General features: G+C 39.5%; 4 protein-coding genes across 9 annotated transcripts in view; 1 reads left to right on the top strand and 3 right to left on the bottom strand.

The window, feature by feature from the left end:
* Positions 1 to 1,659, bottom strand: part of LOC122628657 (unconventional myosin-XVIIIa) — a 66,114-nt gene extending 64,455 nt beyond the window's left edge. Inside the window, exon 1 of one of the 2 annotated variants that reach the window (XM_043811139.1) lies at positions 1,551 to 1,659. In XM_043811139.1, coding sequence (XP_043667074.1) covers positions 1,551 to 1,616 — 66 coding nt within the window. In that variant the 5' untranslated portion in view covers positions 1,617 to 1,659. Of the gene's footprint in view, positions 1 to 154; positions 773 to 1,550 lie in introns of those variants that run through there. The other variant, XM_043811142.1, reaches the window with a different exon arrangement.
* Positions 358 to 5,047, top strand: LOC122628669 (MTRF1L release factor glutamine methyltransferase). 2 transcript variants are annotated; one of them, XM_043811180.1, is made up of 7 exons: positions 358 to 493; positions 2,355 to 2,721; positions 3,057 to 3,145; positions 3,242 to 3,455; positions 3,599 to 3,834; positions 3,932 to 4,063; positions 4,791 to 5,047. In XM_043811180.1, the coding sequence occupies exons 2-7, from the start codon at positions 2,455 to 2,457 to the stop codon at positions 4,810 to 4,812; spliced, it is 960 nt and encodes a 319-aa protein (XP_043667115.1). In that variant the 5' UTR covers positions 358 to 493; positions 2,355 to 2,454; the 3' UTR covers positions 4,813 to 5,047. The 2 variants fall into 2 exon arrangements, with proteins under 2 accessions (XP_043667115.1, XP_043667114.1); XM_043811179.1 differs by having other exon boundaries at positions 3,932 to 5,047.
* On the bottom strand, positions 4,591 to 13,500 carry LOC122628661. 3 transcript variants are annotated; one of them, XM_043811155.1, is made up of 10 exons: positions 12,945 to 13,498; positions 9,050 to 9,371; positions 8,514 to 8,691; positions 7,805 to 8,438; positions 7,146 to 7,402; positions 6,451 to 6,623; positions 5,873 to 6,104; positions 5,617 to 5,800; positions 5,159 to 5,381; positions 4,591 to 5,017 (listed from the first exon to the last, which is right to left on the bottom strand). In XM_043811155.1, exons 1-10 carry the CDS (start codon positions 13,069 to 13,071, stop codon positions 4,741 to 4,743), a joined length of 2,607 nt encoding a protein of 868 aa, XP_043667090.1. In that variant the 5' UTR covers positions 13,072 to 13,498; the 3' UTR covers positions 4,591 to 4,740. The 3 variants fall into 3 exon arrangements, with proteins under 3 accessions (XP_043667090.1, XP_043667091.1, XP_043667092.1); XM_043811156.1 differs by lacking the exon at positions 12,945 to 13,498 and adding an exon at positions 11,038 to 11,215; XM_043811157.1 differs by having other exon boundaries at positions 4,902 to 5,017; positions 5,095 to 5,381; positions 12,945 to 13,500.
* A 188-nt stretch (positions 13,501 to 13,688) lies between these two features.
* LOC122628658 (protein kibra) overlaps positions 13,689 to 25,125 on the bottom strand; it is a 52,614-nt gene continuing 41,177 nt past the window's right edge. Inside the window, exons 1-10 of one of the 2 annotated variants that reach the window (XM_043811146.1) lie at positions 21,845 to 22,250; positions 20,843 to 20,951; positions 20,511 to 20,670; positions 18,674 to 20,212; positions 18,478 to 18,564; positions 17,897 to 18,086; positions 17,350 to 17,805; positions 17,039 to 17,254; positions 16,484 to 16,962; positions 13,689 to 16,387 (exon numbers count right to left, since the gene is read on the bottom strand). In XM_043811146.1, the coding sequence (XP_043667081.1) occupies positions 15,946 to 16,387; positions 16,484 to 16,962; positions 17,039 to 17,254; positions 17,350 to 17,805; positions 17,897 to 18,086; positions 18,478 to 18,564; positions 18,674 to 20,212; positions 20,511 to 20,670; positions 20,843 to 20,951; positions 21,845 to 22,174 (4,008 nt within the window). In that variant the 5' untranslated portion in view covers positions 22,175 to 22,250 and the 3' untranslated portion in view covers positions 13,689 to 15,945. Of the gene's footprint in view, positions 16,388 to 16,483; positions 16,963 to 17,038; positions 17,255 to 17,349; positions 17,806 to 17,896; positions 18,087 to 18,477; positions 18,565 to 18,673; positions 20,213 to 20,510; positions 20,671 to 20,842; positions 20,952 to 21,844; positions 22,251 to 25,125 lie in introns of those variants that run through there. The other variant, XM_043811145.1, reaches the window with a different exon arrangement.

Below are 25,125 nucleotides of genomic sequence, written 5' to 3'. Positions count from 1 at the left end.
TGTGAGAGAGAAAGAGACAGATGTATATATATATATATGAATATATAAAAAGAATAGAGAGACGAGAGGTGATACAAGTAAAGTTATCGAGCCGGCAAGTTAGATTCGTTGGATCGTATCTGCTCGATCGTCGTCGTAGTCGTCGTACCCGTACCCGTAATCGTTATTGTTGTCGCTCCGTCGGGAACGAAGAAGCCGCAAGGGCGTGAACCACCGGCCGGAACAACTTCCCCCGTTGTTTTCTTCATGATCGGATCTAACTATCCGGAAATGACAGTCATCGTCGATGACGACTGCGAGTTAATTGTCTTCCTCGAATAAATGTCATTGAGAGAATCTTTGGCGGGATATTTAAAAGTACAGCTTCGACGACGAAAGCGAATAGTTGGGCGGCCGAGAGATTGCTTCGATTATATCGTATAAACGGGATTCAGAGTTCGTTGATACGTCAGACTCGCAAACAGCACACGTGCGAGAGTATCTATCGTAGAAGGTAAATCATCTATGTATTGGCATTCGTACAACTTTCGCCGTGCACTTTGCGTTGTGTCTCTCTCTCTCTCTCTCTTTCTTTCTTTCTTTCTTTCCTTCTTTCTCTTTTTATCTATTAGTTTCCATCATTCTCTTTCTAACCGCTAAAGTATGTTCGTAATACACCGACTACGTCTCGTTGCGTAAAAGAACGCGAGAAAGGAAGTGAGAGAGATAACGTGCAGAGTTGTCTTTCCTTTTCTCTCTCTCTCTCTCTCTCTCTCTCTCTCTTTCTACTTGTCACTTTTCACCGTACCTTTCTCGTACTCAGCGGCCACTACCACCAAACACAGCGCCAATCGATCGCTCGTATTTCCGTTCGCCCATTCGTTCGTGTTCGTCGTGTCGGGTGAAGAGCGAGAGAGAGAGAGAGAGAAAGGAAAGAGAAAGAGAAAGAGAGAAAGAGAGAGAGAGAGAGAGAGAGAGAGAGAAAGAGTAATGTATAAAAGACAAGTAGAAACGAGAGAGAGAGAGAGAGAGAGAGAGAGAGAAAGAGAGAGAGAGAAGGAGAGAAAAAGAGAAAGACAGCAATAGAGAAACGACAAGGACGACGACACAGCGAATCTCGTGTCTGATTTGTGACAGAACGCCGAACGTTGAGAGTGTCCGGTCAGCCGGCGTTTTTTGCTTTTCCTTCCTAATCAAAACGTGGAACGAACGTGAACGAAAGACACGGGAGAGACTCTCTCTTTCTTAACGAGGAACGAACGTCTAGGTTGGTATTAAGCATTGAGAAAACACAAGAGCAACCACCAGGCGATAGCACGAACGTAATATTCCGAATATGTGCTGTTGCTCGTTGCACTGCACTCACGCACGTCATACACGTACATGTACGCACGTATACAGATAAATTATATATATATCACACGCAATAACGTACCCACACACACACACACATACACACACACACACGTACGCCACACACACAGAGAACGAAACACGCAATGGACAACGAGAGGTAACTAGCGACGCCGAGGTGTCGTGTCGTTACACGAACCCTCTTCGTACAACAGCACCTTCTTCCTCTTCCTCTTCCCGTTCACGCGAGTCCTCGTGCTCGAGGACGACGTCGCACTCGACATCGGTGTCCCGTGCGCACAGAAAAGCCTCGCTCTTTCTTTCCTCTTTCTCTTTTTCTCTTTTCTTTCTCTTTCTTTCCTTCTCTTTTTCTCCGTTTGTATCTTTCTTTCTCTTCCTTCCTCCCTCCCTCTCTCTCTGTCTCTCTCTCTCTCTTTTCTTTCTCTTTCTCTCTCTCTCTCTCTCTCTCTCAGTCGCTTCGACGCTCTCGCAACGATCTTAGCTCGCGATGCAATCGCGTCGCGCAGACGACGCTCATGCCAGACTCGACGTCGCACGTTACTTACGATCGAGAGCAGCGACGACTGCCCTGTATGCTCGCGACTCTCGCGCCTCTCACCGCTCACCCCCTCATACACCGTCGTATAGCACGGCATGAGACTCCTCCCCGCCTCTCGTCATCATTTCCGAGACCAACCGAACATCGACGAGTACGAACTCGCGCTTGCGCCTTTCGTTCGGACGTTACTCCAAGAAAAATGTTTCACATTCTCTACTATTTAACGATCGAGTTAGTTTCTTCAGTCCTCGGTCGATAACTTACCGACTGGGTGAAATTTCTCACCCTATATATTCAGTAAACTTTATCTTAACCTTCTTGCGATTCTATTTGAACGTAAACAGAGAGAATACTCTTCGGAAATGTTTTTGTTTTTATATCGATTTTATGTTGTCGATATTATAAGCTATTGTGTGGCTTGAAAAACAGGATGAGTCAGTCATTCGTAGTTTTCGTCCGATAGGTAGCGCTGTTTTCGAGGAAATGCCTCTCCCTTCGGCAACAATGTGCTCCCCGATCATTCGATAACAACACGTCGTTCAGTACTCGTCGGGCCAGACACGATGTCGTATCGTCAAATTTTCAAGATGTGCGTTCTTCCGATTAACAAAAGTACGGCAACGAGCATTGTGCGCATCGGAAATAATATTACCATGACAACCAAAGGAATCGTACCATTGCATCGTGCTTTTACGAACGATTCTTCTACGAATTGTCCGACCATTAGTGAGATCGTTGAAAAATGGAGTCACCGGTTTGAGAATGAAGCTGTACCAGAACCCGTTGAATCCATCGAGCACATCGTCGCACATGTCGTAGGTTTAAAAAAGGTAAAAATATTCATTCTTAAATCTTTTTCTAGCTATTCCGTTATATTGTATTCGTAAAAATTATATCGCTTACAAACCGATCTAGTTCAGATTCTGTTTTACCGACAAATTCTTCAAATAATTCTTAAGAAAATACGCCTTTGTTTTCTAACCTATATGAAATCACGTGGGTAATAACATATATGTTTTAAACTGTCATGGCGTTCAATATATTCGCATTATTATTGGCTACTTGCCAGATTCTATATTTTTACTTTTCCCGCTGATTTTAAACGTATGATATAAAAGCGTAGGTGTGAAATAATTAGTTTCGTGCTTTCCGTTTTACTCGACAGCTATTAGATGTGACGAATTTTCGTGATAAACGACTTACCGAAGATCAGTTGAACGAGTTAGAATCACTTTGTCAATGCAGATTGGCCAGGTAAAATGTGATAACTGTACGAAAAATAAAGAAATTTTTTCTCCGTTGTTTACATCACGATAAATTACGTTATTTCATGAAAATGAAGTCCTACAGGATGCCAGTTCAATACATAATCGGTGAATGGGATTTTCGAGATATTACTTTGAAATTAGTTCCTCCAATTTTTATTCCACGTCCGGAAACAGAGATAATAGTTGATATTATTTTAAAAAAACTAAGTTATTTGCACGGAGACGATCATGAAATCTTGGAAATTGGTTGTGGTTCTGGGGCGATATCGCTAGCCTTGGCACACTCCTCTAACAAGGTACATTATTTCCTAATAATTAATTAGGCAAATAGTGATTGGACAATTCGAAGAATAATGATACCGTTATTTCAGGTGATTAAAATAAATTGGATATCTTTAATCGTTTAAAATAGTTCAGAGTAAATTTCATACTATTCTAGGTAAAATGTATAGCAGTCGATACTAATCCATATGCTTGCGATTTAACAAAAGAAAATTGTAGCAAGCTTGGCTTGCAAGAAAGAGTAACTATTATACAGGCAACTTTGGAAGAAGATGGAACATTAAAATCTTCTGAAAGTATGAATTTCGAAACTAAAAGTTTTGATTTTATAGTTAGCAATCCGCCGTACGTGCCAACAAAGAACATATTAAAATTAGAACCAGAAATTAAAATGTATGTAATTCTAGAGCTTAGATTATTAAGATTTAAGAATAGATACACGTTTCTTTTCTTTTTTTTCTACTTTTGTCCTTTTTTCGAATATACGCAGTTATGAAGATTTAAGAGCTTTAGACGGCGGAGAAGATGGATTGAAGATTATCAGACCTCTTATACAATACAGTGCCAAGGCATTAAAACCAGGAGGTCATCTCTTTGTCGAAGTGGATCCAGCACATCCAGAGTACATAAGTTTTTTTGTAAAAAAATACGACACTTTAAAACTGCGATACGAGCATACCTACAAAGACTTTTGCAATAACGATCGATTCGTCGAAATATCTAAAATGGCGTAAAGTATTTTATCGCCATATTTATTAACGTTGTATAGCATACTCGCAATATATTGACTCGTAACTTTAAAAAAACAAAAAATGTGTTATAGAATATATTCTTAAATATGATTCTTAATAACGTCGAAAGTTGTTAGGTATCATGTTTAAATAAAATCGATCAAGTTTTATTATTCTCGTTAATCAAATTCATGTATATTTTAACTGTCGAACATATTCCATCACGACAGTGTTCTTATCGCTGTCGGTCGTCAATTGAAAATTACTTACAATAATGTGCCTACAAGATCGAGTCATGGTATTTACAATGACACATGTTCAAGACTGATCAAAACAAAATCAGAATTATATAAATCGATGAAAAAAGCTAATGAGTAATCTCTTGTGTGTATGATGTTTCGTTTTTCTTTTTTGTTTGTTTGTTTGTTTATACTGGCACAAATACGTATGTACGCTAGGACTTTTAAATTGTTACCAATATCGATCGATTTAGAAATTATTTAGGAATCTCGCGAAGTAAAAAGAGCGTCCCGTAAAATAAATTCAACTATTTCGTTAATTTATTCATTTATCGCGGAGAGAACTTTTCCAGTTCTTTCTTAATACTGCTGATTAAAGGTACCGCTGGATCCTCCGGTGAGAGTTGAGAATCCGCTAGGATACGTCTGGTATCCACTTCTGGTAGATTAGGTTTGTGAAACGGACCGGCACTGAGTGGTCTCGAGCCCCAAGTACCACGTGTGTGACTTGACTGGCCAGTTTCAGGAATATCCTCTGGCAAATTTCTTCTTGATGCTGACGTGCGAGGTCGAGTACTTAATTCCGCAGGCGGAGTTGACGTCGGACTAAAAACGATAATAAAATTTGAAGAAGAAGAAAAAACTGTAAGATAGAAACGAAATATTGAAACTTCTCTACTTATATAAATGTTATATAAATGTTACGTGTGTTAAGTTTCCAATGAGAAATAACAATTACTGACTGACCTATGCCTTCCTTCGGTAAATATCGTGAGAGCATCCGTCGTGCGTACGGCAGAGTTCGGACGCGTATTCGACGTTTGAAATTCTCTGGACTTGGGCTCTCTGCTTCCGAAGAGGCTGAAGGAGTCCTCGAGGAGTTCGTGGAGACGTCTCCTAGCACGACCCACGGGACCACCTGATCCCACGAAGATCTGTTCGACGTCCGATATTTCGGACGTACCATTACCTGATAATAATGCAATACTTTCGAGAGAATGTGCGACTAGATGATAAATTCTATGTATATATCAATTGCGAAACCGTCACCGAGAGAATCGAAATAACATTATTCTCGATATAATGTTATTTTATTAATTGTTACAACGAAGACGTTCTTTCGGAGATGGTTGATTCGCTTTCATTTTAATGTATAGGTCGATGGAAAAATTAATTAACAAGTTTTTAGAAAAAATGGATCGTACCTTCGGTAGATAATCCTTGTCTCTTTAGTGTCCAAACGATAGGTCCTACGACTCCAGGATCTCTAGAAGCACTGGCTGCTCTCGTTAAAAATGTTTCATCCATTTTTTCGCTTCTTTGATGAGCGACGTAGCCATTGTCTTTGCGCCTTCCACTTTCAGGAGAGTCTACGTCCAAATGCTTGACCTAATCGGACAAAATATTCTTTCAATATCTCTGTTACTATGCTACGGTAGGTCACACGAACGTATCGCTTACTGTTACTGGCTCGAGGACTCTTGAAAGTGGTTCGACGCTTCGCATACTTGGAAATTGTTTGCAAGAAGGCATGGATAGATAAGAACGTGGAGAGACTGGAACCTCTTCTTGTCTCGGATAACCATTCTCAAGTGATTCCAACATCTCTGCATGATCGGCAATAGTATCCATTGAATCTGGAGTTCTTGGTGGATCGATGGCGTTTGTTCTTGTCATTCTTCCCTGTGTCACTCTATGTTTCATACAAATTCAATAACTTTTTAGTAGAATCATAAGTGGATTTTTTTTCTAATTTTTTGTACATATAAATTCTCTTACTTTTTATTTTTTATTTATTTATTGTATCTTTCTTTCTATCCAAAAACAATTTATATCGATTTATATCAGTAACGAACAAAATATCTTTAGGAAAAAGAAATAATTACTTTTAATAATTTCACTTCATCGTTGATAGAGAAACATCGAACAAAATTTTATTTTTATTTAACGATATTGTTTTATTAGAGGTATAATATAAATAGTTTCAGATCTACATATTTAACTTGACGCAGGATCGAAACAGTATTTAACGCAATTACCTTGTTTTTCTTGAAGGTTGTTCCTCGATGCTCCAAGGACTAGCTGCAGCAAGTTTTTTAGATTCCTCCTCGTTGTCCGTGGAAAATTCGTCGACGCTACGATGAAGACTGTCGGTGGTATCAGGAGTTCTCGAAAGGGTTCCTGGTGTTTGCCTTTGACTAGTACCTTCGATCTGACAAGGGAAGAAACTTTTTAGGGTATGTATCTTCTAACACGCAATTTGAACGTTTACTCGAACCTTAACAACGTTCATTAAAATCGATATCGTCATGCCAATGAAAAGAGAAAATAAATTCATCTTCATAATATGCCCTTATCCGTCTACAATCGCGTGTCAACGTTAACGATATTATTTTCTATCTTTTTCCTGGCCCTTCGAATTCTTTCGTTATCACGCAAAGGGAAACTTTATTACGACTGACTAAAAAAGAACCTTTCATCATGAGATATAAAAGAATGAACTTTATACATGTAATTTGCAATTCAAATGAGCCCTAAACCACTCATTTTATCGATTAAATCTGCATTTTAATGCAGAACTGTTATCGTTAATTGGAAAAGATTTGGCAAAGATTATGATAACTTGCATGATGATTTTTTAACCCTATCGATGTCTAAAGTCAAGTTTTATTTTTCTTAGTTCGATTATATGTATTTGTAAGCTCGTTTGATACAATGAAATAAATTTGCTTACCTTGCCTTCTGAGTCAGGCGTCAAGAAAGCTGTATTGTCAAGACCAGAAGATGGTAGAACGTAATCCCGTTCCTTTTTAAGTATACTTTTGTTCGGTGGTGGTACGACAGCACTGTGAGCTCGTTTTCTCTTGGCTATTAGGACCAAACCAGTAAGGAGTAGGACTAATAAGATTACAGCAGCTCCAGCAGCTCCTACCAGTAACCAAACATCCCTTTTTCTCGAAAGGGCTAAGGGTCTTGTTTCTTTTAAATATGCTAAAAAATATTCAATAAGTCATCATCTTAAAATAAATCAATCGTTACTTGGATTAACGTGTTATGAAGTTATAATTAAAAACGTATAATTTCAATGAACGTATACAGGACGTTTCATCTAAATTATCTTCGTTATTTTTGATGATACAGAAGTATATTTCAGGAGAAAATTGTTTCGAAAATAAAAATACAATGATGTAGAAATCCTTCTTTTTTATAAAAAAAAGTTTCTGTTGTCATAGTATAATAGCTTTTAGAGAAACAAATTCAGGAAATATTTTTTCGGCTTTTAGATGATCATAGAAAAAAAAACATCTCATTTTATTGAGAAGAATTTATGAACTTTAGTATTTCGAATGTTAATTTGATCAATTTTTTTCTTCGTTGTTTCTTATTACTCACGTTCGCTTCGGATAATAACAGGTACACCAAGTTCAAGAGCAACTTCTTGAGACGAAAGGAGTGCCATATCTCTGGCTGCCGTTTCAGCTGGTACAGGTTTTCCATCAAGATGAACGGAATAGATCAGTCTAGTACCTTCGCCCTCTATTATGCTCGTATTGTGCATCTTTATCTGTACGACACCATCCAAAGAACGTAATTTTGATCGGCCAGTCAAATTGATGTCCTTATTGCTTTCTTCGGTCCGTTTCCAATCAACGGGTGACCTTGAACTGAAGTTCAGTGGATGCTGATCCTTAAAAATCATCGACGACGAATTTGTAAGCATTATATCATCATCATCTTCCTGTTTGTTCAAACTTCTCAATCGAAGTTTTTTCAAACCCAAATAATTCAAATTCGATTCTACTTTTTTCGAAGACTTTTCATTGTCTCCCAAATTTAAATCTTCGTGAGTTTGATTTTTATTGAAGACATTATCCAAAATTTCACTGTCGTTGTTTCGAAATTTCCCGAAAAATTTTCTTCCTCGTTTCGATACATCGATCATCCTCTCTTCTTTCAATTCGATTGAACTTTCTGTAGGAATCGTTGCGTTTTCTTTCGATGACTTTTGTAGGATCGTACCAGTTGTCTGAAATGATACGATCTTGTTATAATTATATAAAAAAATCACGTGAAGGTGCGACATCATCGAGGATGCACTCACCATTCGTTCGTGGAAGCCACGTTGTTCGGTTGCTCTGCGAGCTCGAGGATCGGTCGAAAGAAGACCAAGATGACGTTGTTGTTGCCTTGAAAACGCGGTCCGATAGAGACGAGCCAATTTTAACTCCACTTTCTGTGGTATGGATTCCCCAGCTCGTAAAACGGTCAATAACCAGTACCTTTTTTGCATAAATATTAAATAAATTCCTTTTGAGATTAGATTATATCAGATACATATTAGCAACAGTTAAAATTGGATATTCAAATTTCCTATTACATATTGGTATTATAATAAATATCTAATAAATGTCAAACCAGTTCTTGTATGGAACCAGTTTCGTTCGTCGAAAAAAAAAAAAAAGTTACGAAATGCCAAGAATCCGAAGTATTATTATTATTATTATTATTTTAATCTTTCGTTCATAACATTTTTCTATTACACGATTCTGTCAGAAACGTATGTACATAATTACAGATAATTTTTTTTTCCTTTTTTTTTTTTTTTTGTTTTCCTTTTATATAGTAGTCATTAATAACCTGGGTCCAGGATCTTCACCAATCAGAATCCCAATATCTTGGTCCTCGTCTTCATCCAAACGCGGAGTGGGATTAATGCAAGTGGTACATCCAGGTCCCTGAGGAGTGGATCCATGTGGAGGTGCAGGCGCCGAAGCACTTTTATCGTCGTAATCGTTTGGAGAATAAATAGTGACAGTGTGATGAACCGTTCTGGTCTCGTAGAAGGTCAAACCTTGATTTGGATCCACCCATGGTGGTGCGTCATCTATACCGGTCCAAAAAAAGTCTTGTAGATGAACTCGACGACCAGGTAGATGTTCGATCAAAATTATCTCATCTTCTGCAATTGGAAAACAGAACGAACTTTTTTTTTTTTTTTTTTTTTTTTTTTTTTTTTTTTTTTTTTTTTTTTTTTTTTATGAATTGATACCTCGTGTCATTCTAAATATAAAAAGGATAAAATATAATTTACAAAAGTGGAGATAATAAATCATTACTAATCAATTATATGACAAAACTACAATAACGATTAAGAATCATAATCAGCAGATGATATATAATATACATACACATCAATTAGATCTAGATCAATTAATAAACAATATTAATAATAAAAATAAATAATTACTAATGTATAAAGATAAATCATAAAAATCGTTATTTTTTTCTTATGGTAATATTACTAGAAAATGAAATAAATTAATCGATTAGATTTAAAGCAATGAAAGTATACGATTATTAAAAAAAGAAAAGTAGTTAAAAAGATCTATACTTTTACGAGAATTTTTTTAATGACGATTACGTACTTTAATATGTTGAATAATGTAAATGCTGGAAAAACCCTTTCGATCTTAATCGACGAGAAAGAGCAACGACCTATACCTCGGTGAGGGTGAACTCGTGTCACGACAACGCTAGGGATGAACCGATCGTCCTCGGAAACGAACCAATGAGCTTCGCTATATCGCGTATAAACGTATATACCTGTTCTCTTATCACGCGATCTCGTGACAGAGAGACGGCCATGTGTCTCGTGAAAATTGCATCATTTCCTCGCACACAGCTCGGAAAAATATTAGTTTTTAAACGGAAGCTAAAACACTCGTCGGAATACCTTCAACTTCCGTATTCGTTTTTTTTTTCTCTCCTCTTTGAGTACAACCAAAATTTAATGAATGAAGCAAATAACTACGACTATAAAAAGTATATATATATATATATATATATATATATATATTACATGGAATGGTGTAGAGATCCGATTAGATCTGATAATACGATTTTAATAATCTCGTTTTTTTTTTCTTTTCTTCGTACGTTCGACGTATACGACCAAAATCGAATGAACTATGAATATTAAAGATAAATAAATCTAAGGAACGAACGAAGTATATTCCAAGATGCAATCATCGATATGACACACGTGTATGGTGGAATATCTTCCCCAGGGTTATATTTTATGCAACCGTATCCTACATCCTATGCGATTAGAAGTCTTTAACTGGGTCGGACAAATGGCTTGTCTTTAAAATAGGAAAAAGTATACGTTTCATTTTTTTATATATATATATATATATATATAGTTTTACCTAGTTCTTTGTGGTTCTTTACCATCTATTTTATTTTAACGGTGACTAGGTCGGAACTCTAACCGTTAGAAGTTAGAAATCGATAATTAACTTATTTTTGTTTTTCTGTTTATTATAATCTGAATAAAAAAAATTTTTCAGTATCGTTAAAATTAATAATCTTGATTATCAGGCTTAATGACAAATGTCACAAATTTTACACAGATCAGAAAAAAGATTATTTTTTCTTCAGTTAAAAGATAATTTTTTCTTTGTTCCGATATACATTTTATCGAAAATTCTTAGAGACGTTAAAGACCCCCCCCCCCCCCCCCCCCGAAATATTTAATTCGTTTTGTTTAATATCTTCTAAATCGATTTTATTAGAAACTGTTTTCGGAATAAGTCCAAAATGAGGATTATGACGTTACGACTTACGGAATCGTTCGAAGTCCATTCTTTCGTCGTATTTTTTTTTTTTTTGTTTTTCTTTTTCATTTTTCTACGCCGCTAGGACGACCTGGTTTTACGGTCGGTTTGCGTTTCCGGCCCGGAAACTTCACCGAAGTGTTGTCGTCACAACGTCCAACGCAATTTCGTGCGTATTGAAGTGTCGCTTCGTCGCAAAAAAAAAAAAAAAATGATGAAATCTTAATCGAATCTCGGAATCGATCAATTTTTTTTTTTTTTCAATCGCAAACATTACTTTCCTATTTCTAAATAACGTTTCCACTTATAGGTCATATCATTGAATTACCATTCATCTTTCATTTTCTCTTTTTTTCTCTCTTCGAATAAATCGATCAACTTTTCCACATTTTTTTAAGCAGCATACGCGTACATTATCGCCGACTTTATGAGCACCACCCACCTAAGATATTTTTAGACGGCAATGGTCAGGTGTTAAATCAATAGAAAACTGAGTTCCTATGGTGAGAATCGGTGAAATTGATTTTGATTAACCCTGAACCAAGGTACGCCTTTCTACGTGATCTCGTGAAAAACTCTTTACCGTGCGTGCTTCTTTAGCACGAATTTCTTATTAGTTTCAGAAGAAAGGCTGATTGCCTCGTAAAAAATACATCGAGTAATACCGAAAATGTGTATCGTAAAACGTAAATCTGTTTGATAGGCGATCGAATGAATTATTGAACGAATCCGTACCTAACTGTAAGTTTAATCACGTTTTAAACAAAAAAAAAAAAAAAAAAAAAGAAGAAAAAGAAAAAATCGTTCGATTTATTGAAAATAAAGAAGAAACTATTTCTTATGATTTCAATTTACGAACTTTTAATCGACGAATAAATATTAACAATGCTGTATTAATAATTTAAGTAAATAATAATTTAATCAGACAATTAAATGTTAACGTTAATAATAACTTTATTAATTCGTTTTCTTCGTTGATTAAAAATAAAGATGCATCGTGTATTCTCGTTTCGTTCTCCTTTCTTTTTTCAATGGAATTTCGAGAGAAAAATAACATAGATTCGTGACGAATCATCGAACGAATGGCACGCGTCCCACGTGTCGTAAGTATCGTGCCGATAATAATATCGATTACCTGACGCGCACCTGCGGCGAGCGTTGAATTACTTAAGTGTACTACCCTCTAACCTGCCGGTGACTTTCTATCTCTATACGTACATATATGCGAATTTAACCGGCGGAACGACGAATGCGAAAATGCACGGACAAGGTCGATGGAATTAAAAGCGGAAGTGATATCGTCGGAATACACATATACGATAAACACGCGCATAAAACACGGACATAGTCTATCTGTGTTTTCAACTAGATGACGACGACGACGACGACGACGACGACGACGACGACGAGAATCGATCGACCACGTGTATCTCGTAGCTCAAATCTCTAAACCCTCTTTTTCACATCGTCTCTAAATAAAAATTCAACCGATAACTCGACACGATCAAAATCTCATTCATATCTCTTTCATATATCGTGTTTTAAGAACGAAACTTTAGACTTGTTTAAACAATTTAATGCTCGATTATTATTTATAGATATTACGGTGCTGCGAATTGATCCAAACGATATAACATTGAATGTATTTATATTAGAAAAAAATATCCAACGATTCGTAATCACTCTTTGATATTTTCATGAATGAACTAATGACTATAACGAATTGTACCGATAAATGTAACTTATTCGGACAAACGAATAAATACTTTCTTTCTTTCTAGAGCAAGCAAAGAAAAATTATATTTTGTATGAAAAAGAATTGCGTTCATTCTTTTTATCGTTTGATAAATTCGACAAAATATTCAAAGAGAAATTGAAGAAATATTTGCTCGAAGGGTAGGCAAATTTAAACTAACCAGCACCAGGTGGCAGAGTAGCTTGAACCCTCGATGTGGTAGAACTTTGTAAAACCAAGATCACTATCTGGACAACGGCACCAAGGGATGCGGAAAATGCTGTTCGCACAAAAGTGCAAAACAGCATCGCGCTGGCCGATGAACGGCCGAGCTCGTGGCCGCGCACCGCTCTACTAAACTATGATTCGGGAGATTCGACCCTTACTATACGCTTCCACCTCTCTTTCTCTTTCTCTCTTTCTCTCTTTCTCATACACACACTCATTCTCCGTGTAAACGAAGAACTCTAGAGTCTAGCTTTATCGAACTTTCAGCTTGTTCTTCTTCGATGACATTTTCCTATATGGAAGTGATCCAAAACCGAAAAGTGAGTACTTACTTAAGTACTTTTTATCGACCGTATAACGTTTTAATAATAAAAGACGGAACGTGCAATGACCGCAAAAAATGATGAAACTAAATCGTAATTCAGTTATATATAACAAACAATGTGAAAACAAACTTAACAATGCATTTGTCGTATAAATTTCTATGCAACAACAAGAGTTACGATTTATCCGATTTTTTCTTTTTTTTTTTTTTTTTTGTTAGTGATCGATTACAAGCATTTATTAAAATATTCTAAATAATCGTTTTAACAATTTCTTCCTTTTTTTTTTGTTTTTTTTCTTTTTTTCGATCGTTGCTCATCTTAACAAGGGTTACGAATATTTTTGAAAGCAAATGAAAAGTACGATGAGGATATACTTGTATTTATCTCTTTTTAATCATTACCATACGAACCGTTACTTACAAATCATGCTGTAAATTGTGATCCTTTCAGTGAGAGAGTCTGTACGTGTCTGTAATGCGTGTAATGTTGTTTTCTTTACGAAAAAGAAAGAAAGAAAGAAAGAAAGAAGAGAAGTATCATTATCGTTATAATCGTCCTTAATTTTATCGTTATCATGATTCATTTTTATCATTATCGTACTTATACTCCGTAGTAACGTGCTAAATAATACAAACATAACGTTAATTAAATACATGAGTGTAATAGATCGGGCACTTCAGTAAGGAGAAATAATAATAATAATACGTGTTTTTTCTTCGCTTTCATCTCAAGCGACGAGAAAATGTTCGTTTTTTTTTTTCTGATCTTTTTCTCTCTCGTTCGAGGACAAAAAAAAAAAAAAAGAAATAATACAATATATACGAAGTGCGAGGTACATAAACAAGGCAAATTCGCCATCGCTCCTACCTCCCCATTCGCTACGTGCATACACATACACATACGTACGCTGTGTTGTACGTAAATATCTTGGGCGCGGACGCGGGCGCACGCTTTTCGCATTTTATTATATAATACATATACACGTATATTTATAAGCGCGTTAAAACATGATTGTCGATTATCTATTTACAAAATTATTTACAAGATCGTTCGATACAAATTTCGCTATGTCCCTCCATCTTGTTTCTCGATATTACAATACAACAACGCAATATATGGCCACGGGGTACCATCATTGAATGAACGCGTGCTATTCGTCGTTATAACGACGATAATTCGACTACGAAGTGACACGACGATAATATTATTACATACACTCGTTATACATACAACGTCGTATTCGAAAATTTCGAATTTGTGTGTGTGTGTGTGTTTTTTTTTTCTTCTCATACTCTGTTTTATCGACCGAGTCTCGGCGAGAAAAAATTTACAATGTTACGTTCCCGACGAATGGGCCGATCGTTAAAGCATACACGCATACATACATTGTTCCAACGTGTCGATTTGATCGATAAACTTTAAAAAGTTCTTTCTCTTATTCTTTTTGTTTTTGTTCTTCTTGTTTGTTTGTTTGTTTGTTTGTTTTTTTTTTTCTTGTAAAATATTTTTTTTGTCTCGTTTTTCTTATTCTTTTGTTGGAGAACGGTCAGTGGTAAACGATAAAAAAGAAAAAAAATAAATTATACATCTTGAGCGGTGTGTACATTTATTTTAAAGGCACTTTTGTCGTCGAGTCTTTCTCGTTGAGACTCTGAAATAAAACCGCTTTAATAAAAACAAATACAACAACGTTACGAAAATGGCAGTGCCGAGAGTCAAAGCGAAGTTCAGCCAACCAGGGCATAATCTTTCAATTTCCTTTTTATTTTTAATTACTAACTTTTTTTCAAATCGCAGACCAGCTGCGCTCGGTGGGTCGTGTGCTCTGATTCGCAGAGAAAACGAACGGAATAACAGCCAAAAGGAAGAAAGAAAAAAAAAAAAAAAAGAAAAATAGATAAAAAGAGAAGAAGGGAAGGAGAAGAAGAAAGAGAAAAGAAGAAAAAAATAAAAAGAAAGAACGCGAAGAAGACGCGAATCAAATTTAACAAATTAAATTATAGATTTATATCGGCGAATCTCGTCGTTTAAATAACTTATAATTGTCTCGCATATATATATATACACACAGAACGCTTTTTCTAAGTTAAACACATTCCTTCTACTCCGCAAATCGGCCCATGTGAAGAAAAAACAAAAAGAAAACGTTGATGAGCGCCGGCATCGGGTCAATTAAGCGACGGTAACGAGATATGTTAGTCGAAAAAAAAAAGAAACAGAAAATAATAAAAAAATAAATAGAATTACTTTTTTATGACCCTTTACAAACTATCCTCTCGCATGGCACCTAAGATCGATTGAACGCAAAAAAGTCAACTTTTTTCCTAAAATCCTCGCCATCGTCGCTTTTTACGCATTAACGTTCGCATAACGATGTCTTGAAAGTTGGCGCATTAGCGCTGCTCGAGTACCAAATCGAGACTAAGAGAATTATTCGTCGTATCGATACTTAACACGTTCGTCATCCTTTTGGTCTAGAAATAGGTTAACAGACCTTTGATCACAATTGAAGAAAAATAACGAGAATTATCAATATCTAATAATAATCATCGTGATCATTGGACAGTGAACGTTTTAAGATCAAGGTATAAAGAAAGAAGAAGAAAAAGATGAAAAGAAGGCTGAACGTTAAACTTCGACGCCGAGAACCCTATCAACGACATACTCATATCTCTTTGGCTCCCCGTTGCCATTATCCTCGGAGCCTTTCGAGTCTTCTTTCTGACCATTCTCCGTGGCACGCGAGCTATGATCGCTCGGCCGCCCTTTCGAATTGACGCTTTTGTTCGTGGTGCCACCGTTTGCCAAACGGTCCTCTGTCAAACCTACGATACCGGCACTAGTATCGTTACCCATGGCACTAGCACTGCTTCTCATAGCGATTGTGTTTCCAATGTTCAATCGCGTGGACATGTCTGAAACACTTTCACTGCTTACTGGTTCGGACATGTATCTCCTGTGCAATATCGAGCACGTGTCTGTGGACATCATTGAACTTTCTGGGGGTAAATCGTCTGGTGGGAGAGCAGGAACGTTCACGTTGACACGCGTGAAGAATGCCATTTTTTCTCTACGAATAAGAAAAAGCAAGAGAAAATGAAAAGATAATATTAGAAATAATATTACAGAACGAAAGAGAGAATCGTTATCGTTCGTTCGTACTTACTTAAAAGATATAATGTCGGGTTTCCCTTTACCGGCCTTTGTCTTTCTCAACTTATATATCTCCTTCGACGTTTTCTTCAACATCTTCTCTACCTTCTTATCTTCCGCACTCTTTCCGTTCCTACCACTCTCAGCTTGTGCCATCAGATTTTGGAACTTGTGATCCTCTAATAACCAACTGGCCAGATCCGTGTCTCCCTTCTCGCGTGCTTGTTCCAATCGTTGTTTTAATTCTCGCAACCTGCTAAGTTCGTCCTGAAGATTGTTCAGTCTGGCGTGTTGCGCTTGAAGATCTAACTCGAGATCTAACGAGGTCCTGGCGGTTGGAGGCAAATGACTGGACTTCTTGGATGTTGTTTTACAACTTAAAGCTGACGATGGTCGCCTCCAACGTAACGAACGCCTTTCTACGGAATTTCGTTGGAAGGGTCCACCTCTACGATAGAGAGGCATGCTGCTGTCGCTATCGCTTCGATTAAGCTGTAGAAACGAAATTGACGAAGTTTAAAGATATTAGTCAGTAAATGAAATTAAAATCGCAACGGGTAGTACTTACACGACAGATGTAATGATTCTTGCTGACAGCAGCACTCGGTGAAAACGTTTGACTTCTCTTTATCACGATAGAATTCTTATCGTCGTGAATAGCACCCGGTACCATGCCAGCTGCCGAAAGCTTTCTCTGTTTGCCTTGCTCCGGGATAAAAATACATTCAGTGTTGGTCTCTTTATCCTGAGTCCTTCTCGTTTCTTCGTTAAGCTCTTCTTCCTCCTACGAGGACAGAACGAGGAATGAAATAAAATTCGACAATTTTATAAAAAATATTTGGAAAGTAATAAATAGGGAAAGAAGAGTGTCGTATTAACCTCGTGCTCTAAAACATCCTCCAGAACGTTATCTTCCATCATGAACTCCACGATGATACCTTCTTCTTCGCTGTCTTCGCTGCCACTGTCAGTACCACCATCCTCATCTTCTTCTTCCGGGCTACCCAAACAATTGGCTAGTTCTTCTAGCCTCAAAGATACAGCGGTTTGGAGTTCATCGCAACCCTGATTTCTCGTCAACGTCGACGTTTGAGAACTAATGATGGTACTTTCGTCGCTACTTTCTTCCTTGGTATTTTGTGTTCCACGATAAACCGAAATATCTGACTCCTGTTTGTCGTGCTTAGCCTGTTTCGCTATACTAGTTGAAGCACTATTACCAGTACTGGTACTAGGACTATCGGACGGCTGCATGAAGCGAAAGGAAAGTATGTTGTACCATTTTACGCTCGGCGACTCTGGACTGAAGTCTGCAAGCGAGACTTGGGCGGACCCCTGCAAATGTACACGTAATGAATCAAAGTCTCATTTGTGTCATTTTTCTTGGAAATAAAATGCAAATGAGACGATAACCAGGTAAACTTACCAAGCACTCCTCAAACTCGTTGCCGCTGCACCAAACATTTACCTGCAGCGTCTTTGTATAGAGCTTGTTCAAAGGAACAGCAACCGGAAAGGTTTCGCCGAATGTTGGCTTTCGAAGATCCGTCACTGCTTTCGTACAACACATTTGATTAACAGGTGGTTGCATCGGCAATAACGCAGCCTTTATATATCTGAAATTTGAAAAAAAAAAAAAAAAAACAATTTTACAAAACATCAATTACTTACATAGAACATTTTTGGTCTTCAAATAAAAAGGAATTCGATGAGTAAAGCGATCTCTTAATTGTTCGGATTTATCGCATGATCGAACGTTCATTAACGTGCATCGTAGCCAAAACTATAAAACGAGATCAACGTTAGCACAATGCGTTCGGAGTTACGTAACGAAGGTGAACGTGACGTTCACTGGGCAATGATCCCGGTATACGGTCGAGTATTTCATAATTGCATTCCAGTTTTAAATACATTGCGAGCTCGATAGCAGGAGATCGACTTGATTACGACACCAAAAATGCCTGACGATTAGATCGAAAGATAGCGACGAAAAAGAAAATTACTCACACTTGTGCATTGTTCGGTATAAAAAGGGCAGCCAGATTTCGTGCACGTTCGATGCCAATATGAAGGAGGCCATCGCTCATAGAGTACCTGGCAAAGATATTTCATTCGATTAATAGAACATAACGGGCTTGGTGCGAACTTCCTTTGTCATTCCTGCAGCCAACGACGTTTTGATAAAAGCTAAAGAAATACCTACCTAAGCTTAATCTGTACTTGGGCCGTTTCTAAACTCATTTCAGCAGATACAAGAGGATCGACATCTCCGATCAATCCAGAAAGTCTTCGACGATTCGACGCCTCGAAGACACCCGAATCACCGGCAACGCTTTCGTCGGAAACAGCAGCGGATACGGATCTGGTATTCGTGCCAGAACTACTAGCCCTAGAACGTATACCCGTGGGCGGTGGTGTCTCGCTGATAGGCGATAAAGGTGGTGGTTCTTGTAATTGCATGGTACATCCAGGAAGGGTCGCAGCAGGCCTACCTAGGCCGCTACCTTGGGACATGTTGCCTGATTGCAATTCGACGGGAGGATGGGGCCCAACGACGAGTTTGAGGCGATCGTGTGGAGGAAGAGCAGCTTGCTCTTGAGACGAGCTTTGTTGCTGACTTAGCCTGAGTTCGGCCAGTCTGTCCTCGAGCTGACTGCCATCCAAATGAGCACAGGAAGGAACACTCGACGATAAGGCTGATCTCTGTTGTCTCCTCTGTAGTTCCACTTGTTCGTATGCAGGTGGTGGACCCATAGGAGCATTCTCGTAGAGAGGCGAAACCGGTGGACTAACGCTCGAAAGACTCGACCGTGGCGAAAGACTGGGTTGAGATCTACCCGGAGAAGGCGTACTAACGTGATTGTTCTGTTCCGAGCCTCTCAGCAATCGTTCGACACGCCTGTGTAAATCAACCATATCGACTGGTCGATCTTGTTGCGAGCTGACGGATCCCAAGCACTGTGGTCCACCGTAAATATCGGTGAAACTAAGTCCAGAACTGAGAGACCCTTTACTACTCGTCGTACTAAGGCTACCGAGGCTCGAACTACTGCTCACGGATAGCGTACTAGCACTGAGACTCTTCAATTGTCCCTCCAACATCGCCATCGAACGCAAAGCGTCTCTCAGCTGTTGAAGCAACATTTGCTTCTCTTCGTGCAATCTAACTCGATCCGTGATCGTCTTGTTCGACAACTCCAGGGCGTTGTTAAGATCCTGCTCGAGACGTCGTATCTCGCACTGTATCTTCTTCATGTCCTGTTGAGTCCTCGTCCTTGGAGTTATGCTACGCAACTCTCTCAGCAACTGTTCCTTCTCCTGAAAGAGTAGCAACTTGTCCTTGTCGCTTTCTGTTTGACCAGGAGTCACTTTCTCTTCAAGATCGGCCAGCTGCTGTTGAATATGTTGTATCCTCTTCCTCGCCTCGTCGTACTGTAGCCTCATTCTCGCCATTTCAGCAAGCCTCGTACCAATTGGCACCAACTCCCCGGAAAGATCCGTTTGAGAGGCGGTGCTGAGCTTCTCCTGAGGTAAACTCAGAGTACTAGCCTCCGGGCTACCCTCGCAGAGCTGCAGCCTCGTTAACTCGTCTTTTAATTGCGCCAGCGATTGCATCAACTCGGCCTTCTCCTTTTCACCGGAACTCAAAGACTTTTGGATATTACGTAGCTCTGTCATGATCGCCTGAGCTTCCGTAATATTGTAACAACCTCCATGATGACCGCTCAACTTTTGTTCAACGCTACAAGCAAGACCAGAGAGAAAAAGATCAATAACGAAAGGCGTAACCAGGCTATTCGTACATTCGTTGGTATCGTCGAAATTGATCATTCGTCACGCGTATTAACGATTCAAAAAGTCTCGTGATTTCATATTTACAGGGAAGATACACGGAAAGAGTAACGAGTAAGAATGATCGAGCAGGCAATTCGAGATAATAAACGGCCCATGACTACCGAGCAAAAATAATTGCCCACTTTCTCTCTATATGCTCTTAAAATTGTAGTTTATCAGGTAATAATAACGTGAATCGTTTGTACCTAGCAAGTGTGTCGACTCCTCGTTGCGTGCAGTTCATCTCCGCTCGAATTTGTTCGAGTTCTCGTTTAAGCCGGGACACTCGGCTCCTCGCGAGCGCGACATCGGATTTCAGTAGATCTGGATCGTACTTGGTGCTCAACGAACTCGAGCTGGAACATACTGTGGAAGAGAAAGAAAATGTATACTTACGTCAACTCGAAATATCTTGCTGGATAATATGAGTCTAGCAGGAAGTCCAGAATACATACAAACAGCAGACATTTAATTATTAATGAGAGGCTAATGAAAGAGTACGATGATTCTGGTGAATGATATTAAAGCTGGTACTTACAGCTGGTACGCGATGCACCAAGCGTCGTTAGAGCGTTGTTGAGGTGATTGTACTCATCCTGAGCCAGACACAGCCTCTGTTGCTTCACGTCGTAAATTTCCTTCTTTGCCTGCAACGTGATTATTTTGGAACCGTTAGAGAAACGATAGCGAACGATAAATACGCTGAGAATAAACGAATGGAATAATGATCGACGACGACGATGGAAAATTCTTGATCATTCCGAATTTGTACTTCTCATGAATCACGAACTACGAAGATTCAAGCTCTACGATCCGATCATTATTCTCAATGATGTAAATGATCAGAACGTTTAGCATGTATAGGTATCTACGTTTTGTTGTGAACACCGTGCACCGTATAAGAAATAATTCACTTTTAGATATCGAGCTTATTTCTATCGAAACGATGTATTCGGAGGAGGATCGTCGAATCAAGAGGATCTGAGATAATTGTAAACTTTCCATTTAACATTCCAAACTTTCCACTCGACCGTTCTCTAACCCGTTTGATTTCTCGCTTAACGAAATGATTCGGTCAAGAACATACGGTAGAAGGATAAACCGTTAATCTATAATTCCTCAGTCGTAAATTCCGAAAGAAATATTCATTCACTTTCGTCAGAACGGAAAGAGGAGCACCCTCGGGAAAGCCGTACGTAAAAACACGACGCGAGCGTTCACTTGGAGGTTCACACAACGAATTTTTTTACCATCTCCTTTCAACAGCAAGAGACAAGGAATTTACGACCGTTAAAATGGCATCCTAAAAAACACTTTGGAACATAATTCGTCCGCCTCTCGTTTAAATCCGATTCTCAGTAATAGCCCGAGGGCAAACATCAAACTGTAAATCGGAATTCGAAGTCGGCCGTATATCCCAGCGAGACGAGAATATTAAGGAACCAAAACGAATATCAAAGAATTAAAACGAAGAAACCTAGCACTATAGCGCGAAGCACATACAATCGTGGAAATATCAAAGAAGCACTGGGTTCCTTACATATTCGCAATAGTAATAGGCAGTAGCGTCTGTGTCATCTTGCCGATGACACTGTTCCCAATAAAAACGTTGGATCTGCTCGTCGTTCTCATAATCGTTGTGGTAACACATTCTCATCCGATACTGAGAGACAACGTTCTCGTAAATCTGTTCCTGTTGATGTTGAAAGTATTGCTGCTGCTGTTGCTGTTGTTGAATGTCACGACGTTGTTGCTGACGTTGTTGGACGAATCGATGATTTAGACGGTGGTATTGCTGATGATAATTATCGACGTACGTGCGGTACTGGTGCGCCGGTACGAGTACACAGAGAGTGTACTGACGGTCCATGCCGGGTACACAGAGTACTGGCCACGAAGCTCACGCTACGCGATGTTTCCTTTCTCCTCCGCCACCTCCACCTTCGACTCTTCTTCTTCTTCTTCTTCTTCTTCTTCTTCTTTCTCCTCCTCCACCTTTACCTTCTTCTTCTTTCTCTTCTTTCTCTTCTTCTACCTCTTCCTTTTCGTCCTTTTCTTCGTCGTCTTCTTCTTCTTCTTCTTCTTCTTCTTCGTTTACTTCTTACTCCTCCACCAGCAACTCCACCATTCCTCCTCTTCTTCCACTTCTTTCTCTCTCCTCTACCTCCTCTTTCGCAACGCCGTCGAACGCGTGTCTCTCCTCTTCTCCTCACCTCATCTTCGCGAAGGCCTTTTCGAGACTGGCCGGTTTACGGGGCCCGAAATTCCGATCCCCACCTCTGTGGGTCTCAATTTTTAAGGGATCCCACCTTTTTCCCTTTTTTGCCTTCTCTTCCTTCGCTTCTTGCAGCGTGAGTCCTCTCTCTCTTTCTCTCTCTCTCTCTCTCTCTCTCTCTCTCTTCCCTTACTACTCCTTCTTCTGGTTCCTTCTTACATCCCTCCCTCCTTTATCCTTCTTCTCCCCACCATCAACACCAGCTGACTCCTTCTTCTTCGTCTTCTTACTTCACCTTCTTCTTCCAAGACGCTCTCTTCTCCGTGGTTCTTCTTCTTCTGCGTATTCTTCCTCTTACCCCCTCTCACTCGTTCTCTCTCTCTCTCTCTTTATCTGTCTGTCTCTCTCTCGTTCTCCCTCTATTCGTGGCGGCCTCAAATGCCTGTTTCTTACCCACTATAAAAAGGCGGTCCTCATCTCCTCGGCCCCACAGGACCGTCCCAACGTAAACTCCGTGCCACCTCCCTCCCATCCATTCTTCTCCAACCGACCGAATATATCTAGGAGGAGGAACTAAGCCGAACAAAAGGCTCTTTCGGGGGATACCATGGCGATGAGCTACCGGAAATACGCCTCTAGACAGAGCCTCTCTACATGGTCAAACTCATTGGCTCGTTTCTATTCAAAATCGTGATATCGGTATTCAATGCCTGAAAACGTTTCATTCTGTTGATTGTTTCTGAACGAATTATAATTAATAAGATATGTCTGACGTGACATGAAAAACTTTTAATCGATGCTGACAGGACAGGGATCAATTATTCCATCGAAGGAATTAATTACAAACGACGTTTCAAAAGTTGCAAGACAGATACATGAGCGTATTTAAACCACATGCCTCGTTTACTTTAGAACAGAGGTTTGTTAAGGAATCGCAAAAGACAAGCGCCATTACAAAACGGTCTATGAAACCTGAATACGTCGAGGTTGAAGTTCTTAGCCATATCGAAATGGCAAGCTTTTCCAAAGCAAATCGAATCGTTCAAAAAACGCAAGAGGCCCTACTGCGGTGGGAAAGAAGACCCTGTTCTCGCGGCGTTGGGGAGCACCTTTGGCATTCTAGTGGGTGCGCGTTCTTTTAATCGGCGTGGAATGTGAAATGCAGGGCGCCGCGGGCATAGGCCCACGATCCTGTCGTAGCTGGCGATCCCCGTGTGGTGCTGATGATGATACTAGTGGTGGTGGTGGTGGCGGTAGTAGTGGTGGTGATGTTAGTGATTCCAGTGGTGGTGGGAGAACGGCGAGGTCACGGTACGACCCTGCTGAACGTGCTCCCATCTCCGGGAGAGCCCAGAGAGTAGTAGAACCGACCTTGAGTCGCGCATTATGCCCTGTCCTTGTTGGAATTTCTGGGGCCCTGACTGGGCCCCGTCGACCCTCACCACTACCACCCCAGATAGCATAGCACTGCATAACACACTTGTACCTCTACATACTCCTTTTCCGTGCCACTCTTCAGCACCAGCTATACCAGTACCAATGCCAGTACCAACGGCAGCACCAAGACCAACAGCAACAAGAGCAGCAACTGCTCTCTCCAAAGAGGCAGAAAGAGAGAGACCATCAAAGCCATGCCAATGGAGACTCGCTCGCTCGCGCGCATATTTCTTGGTCCGCACTATTATTGTCGAGGGAAGCCGCAGATGCTATCGAGTACGAGCCGGTTCGCTCGCCTCGCGGAAGGAGGCCCTTATTTTTTACCTTTCCCCCTCGTACTCTTATTCCTCCTCTTCGCTTTCTTCTTTCGATCCTTCGCCACGCACCTTTCCTCTTCCGTCTCGACTTCATTTCCAGGTCTCTCCCTCTTGCTCTTTCTCTTTCTCTTTCTAAAAAAGGAGGAGGTGGACGAGAAGAAGGAGGATCTACTTCGAAGGTACCTTTTTTTCAACGGAGTTTGTAAAACCCGTCGATACGTAGAGACTGAACATTGGCAAGATTCGCGTGGAAGCGGTACCGGTACCCCTAGGCCGAATGCCTCAACGATCCTCACTGAATTCCATTCCGTCGAACGGTCTTCTCTAAGTTCTACACTACCGCTGCTACTACTACTATTACTGTGCTAGTATACTATAGTACACCACAACCCTGTGTAGAGTACCGTAGAACGACAGAGGCCGTTGGTCCTTGATCCCAACCTAGATTTTCCTGTTTCTTCTAACATTGACGAGATTATTTATTCGTCATTCCAAAATTAAATACATACTAATATATTAAATGATATCTTTGAAGAAGACACTCTTCCCTTTGATAAGAAGTTAATTCTCGAAGGAAGCTTTCTCAATGATGTTGAAACTCGAGTCCCTAAGCTCCGAAACACGTTTTGAAATTTCTTCGTAATACCGAATACCAGTAATATATAGCATACGTTCTTTCTTTCAACATTAAATCTTTCTACCACCTACGATAGTGCTTAAGTATGCCATGAATCCCGTACAGTGCTATCCGTTACTTCATCTTGCTAAGAGACTCTCTCTCTCTCTCTCTCTCTCTCTCTCTCTCTCTCTCTCTCTCTCTCTCTCCTCTCTTCTATCTTCAAAGAAACGAAC

This window comes from Vespula pensylvanica, chromosome 4, assembly GCF_014466175.1.
Source record: "Vespula pensylvanica isolate Volc-1 chromosome 4, ASM1446617v1, whole genome shotgun sequence".
Classification (NCBI taxonomy): Eukaryota; Metazoa; Arthropoda; class Insecta; order Hymenoptera; family Vespidae; genus Vespula; species Vespula pensylvanica.
Note: the sequence above shows the minus strand (reverse complement) of the source record. Positions and strands in the feature narration are given on the sequence as shown.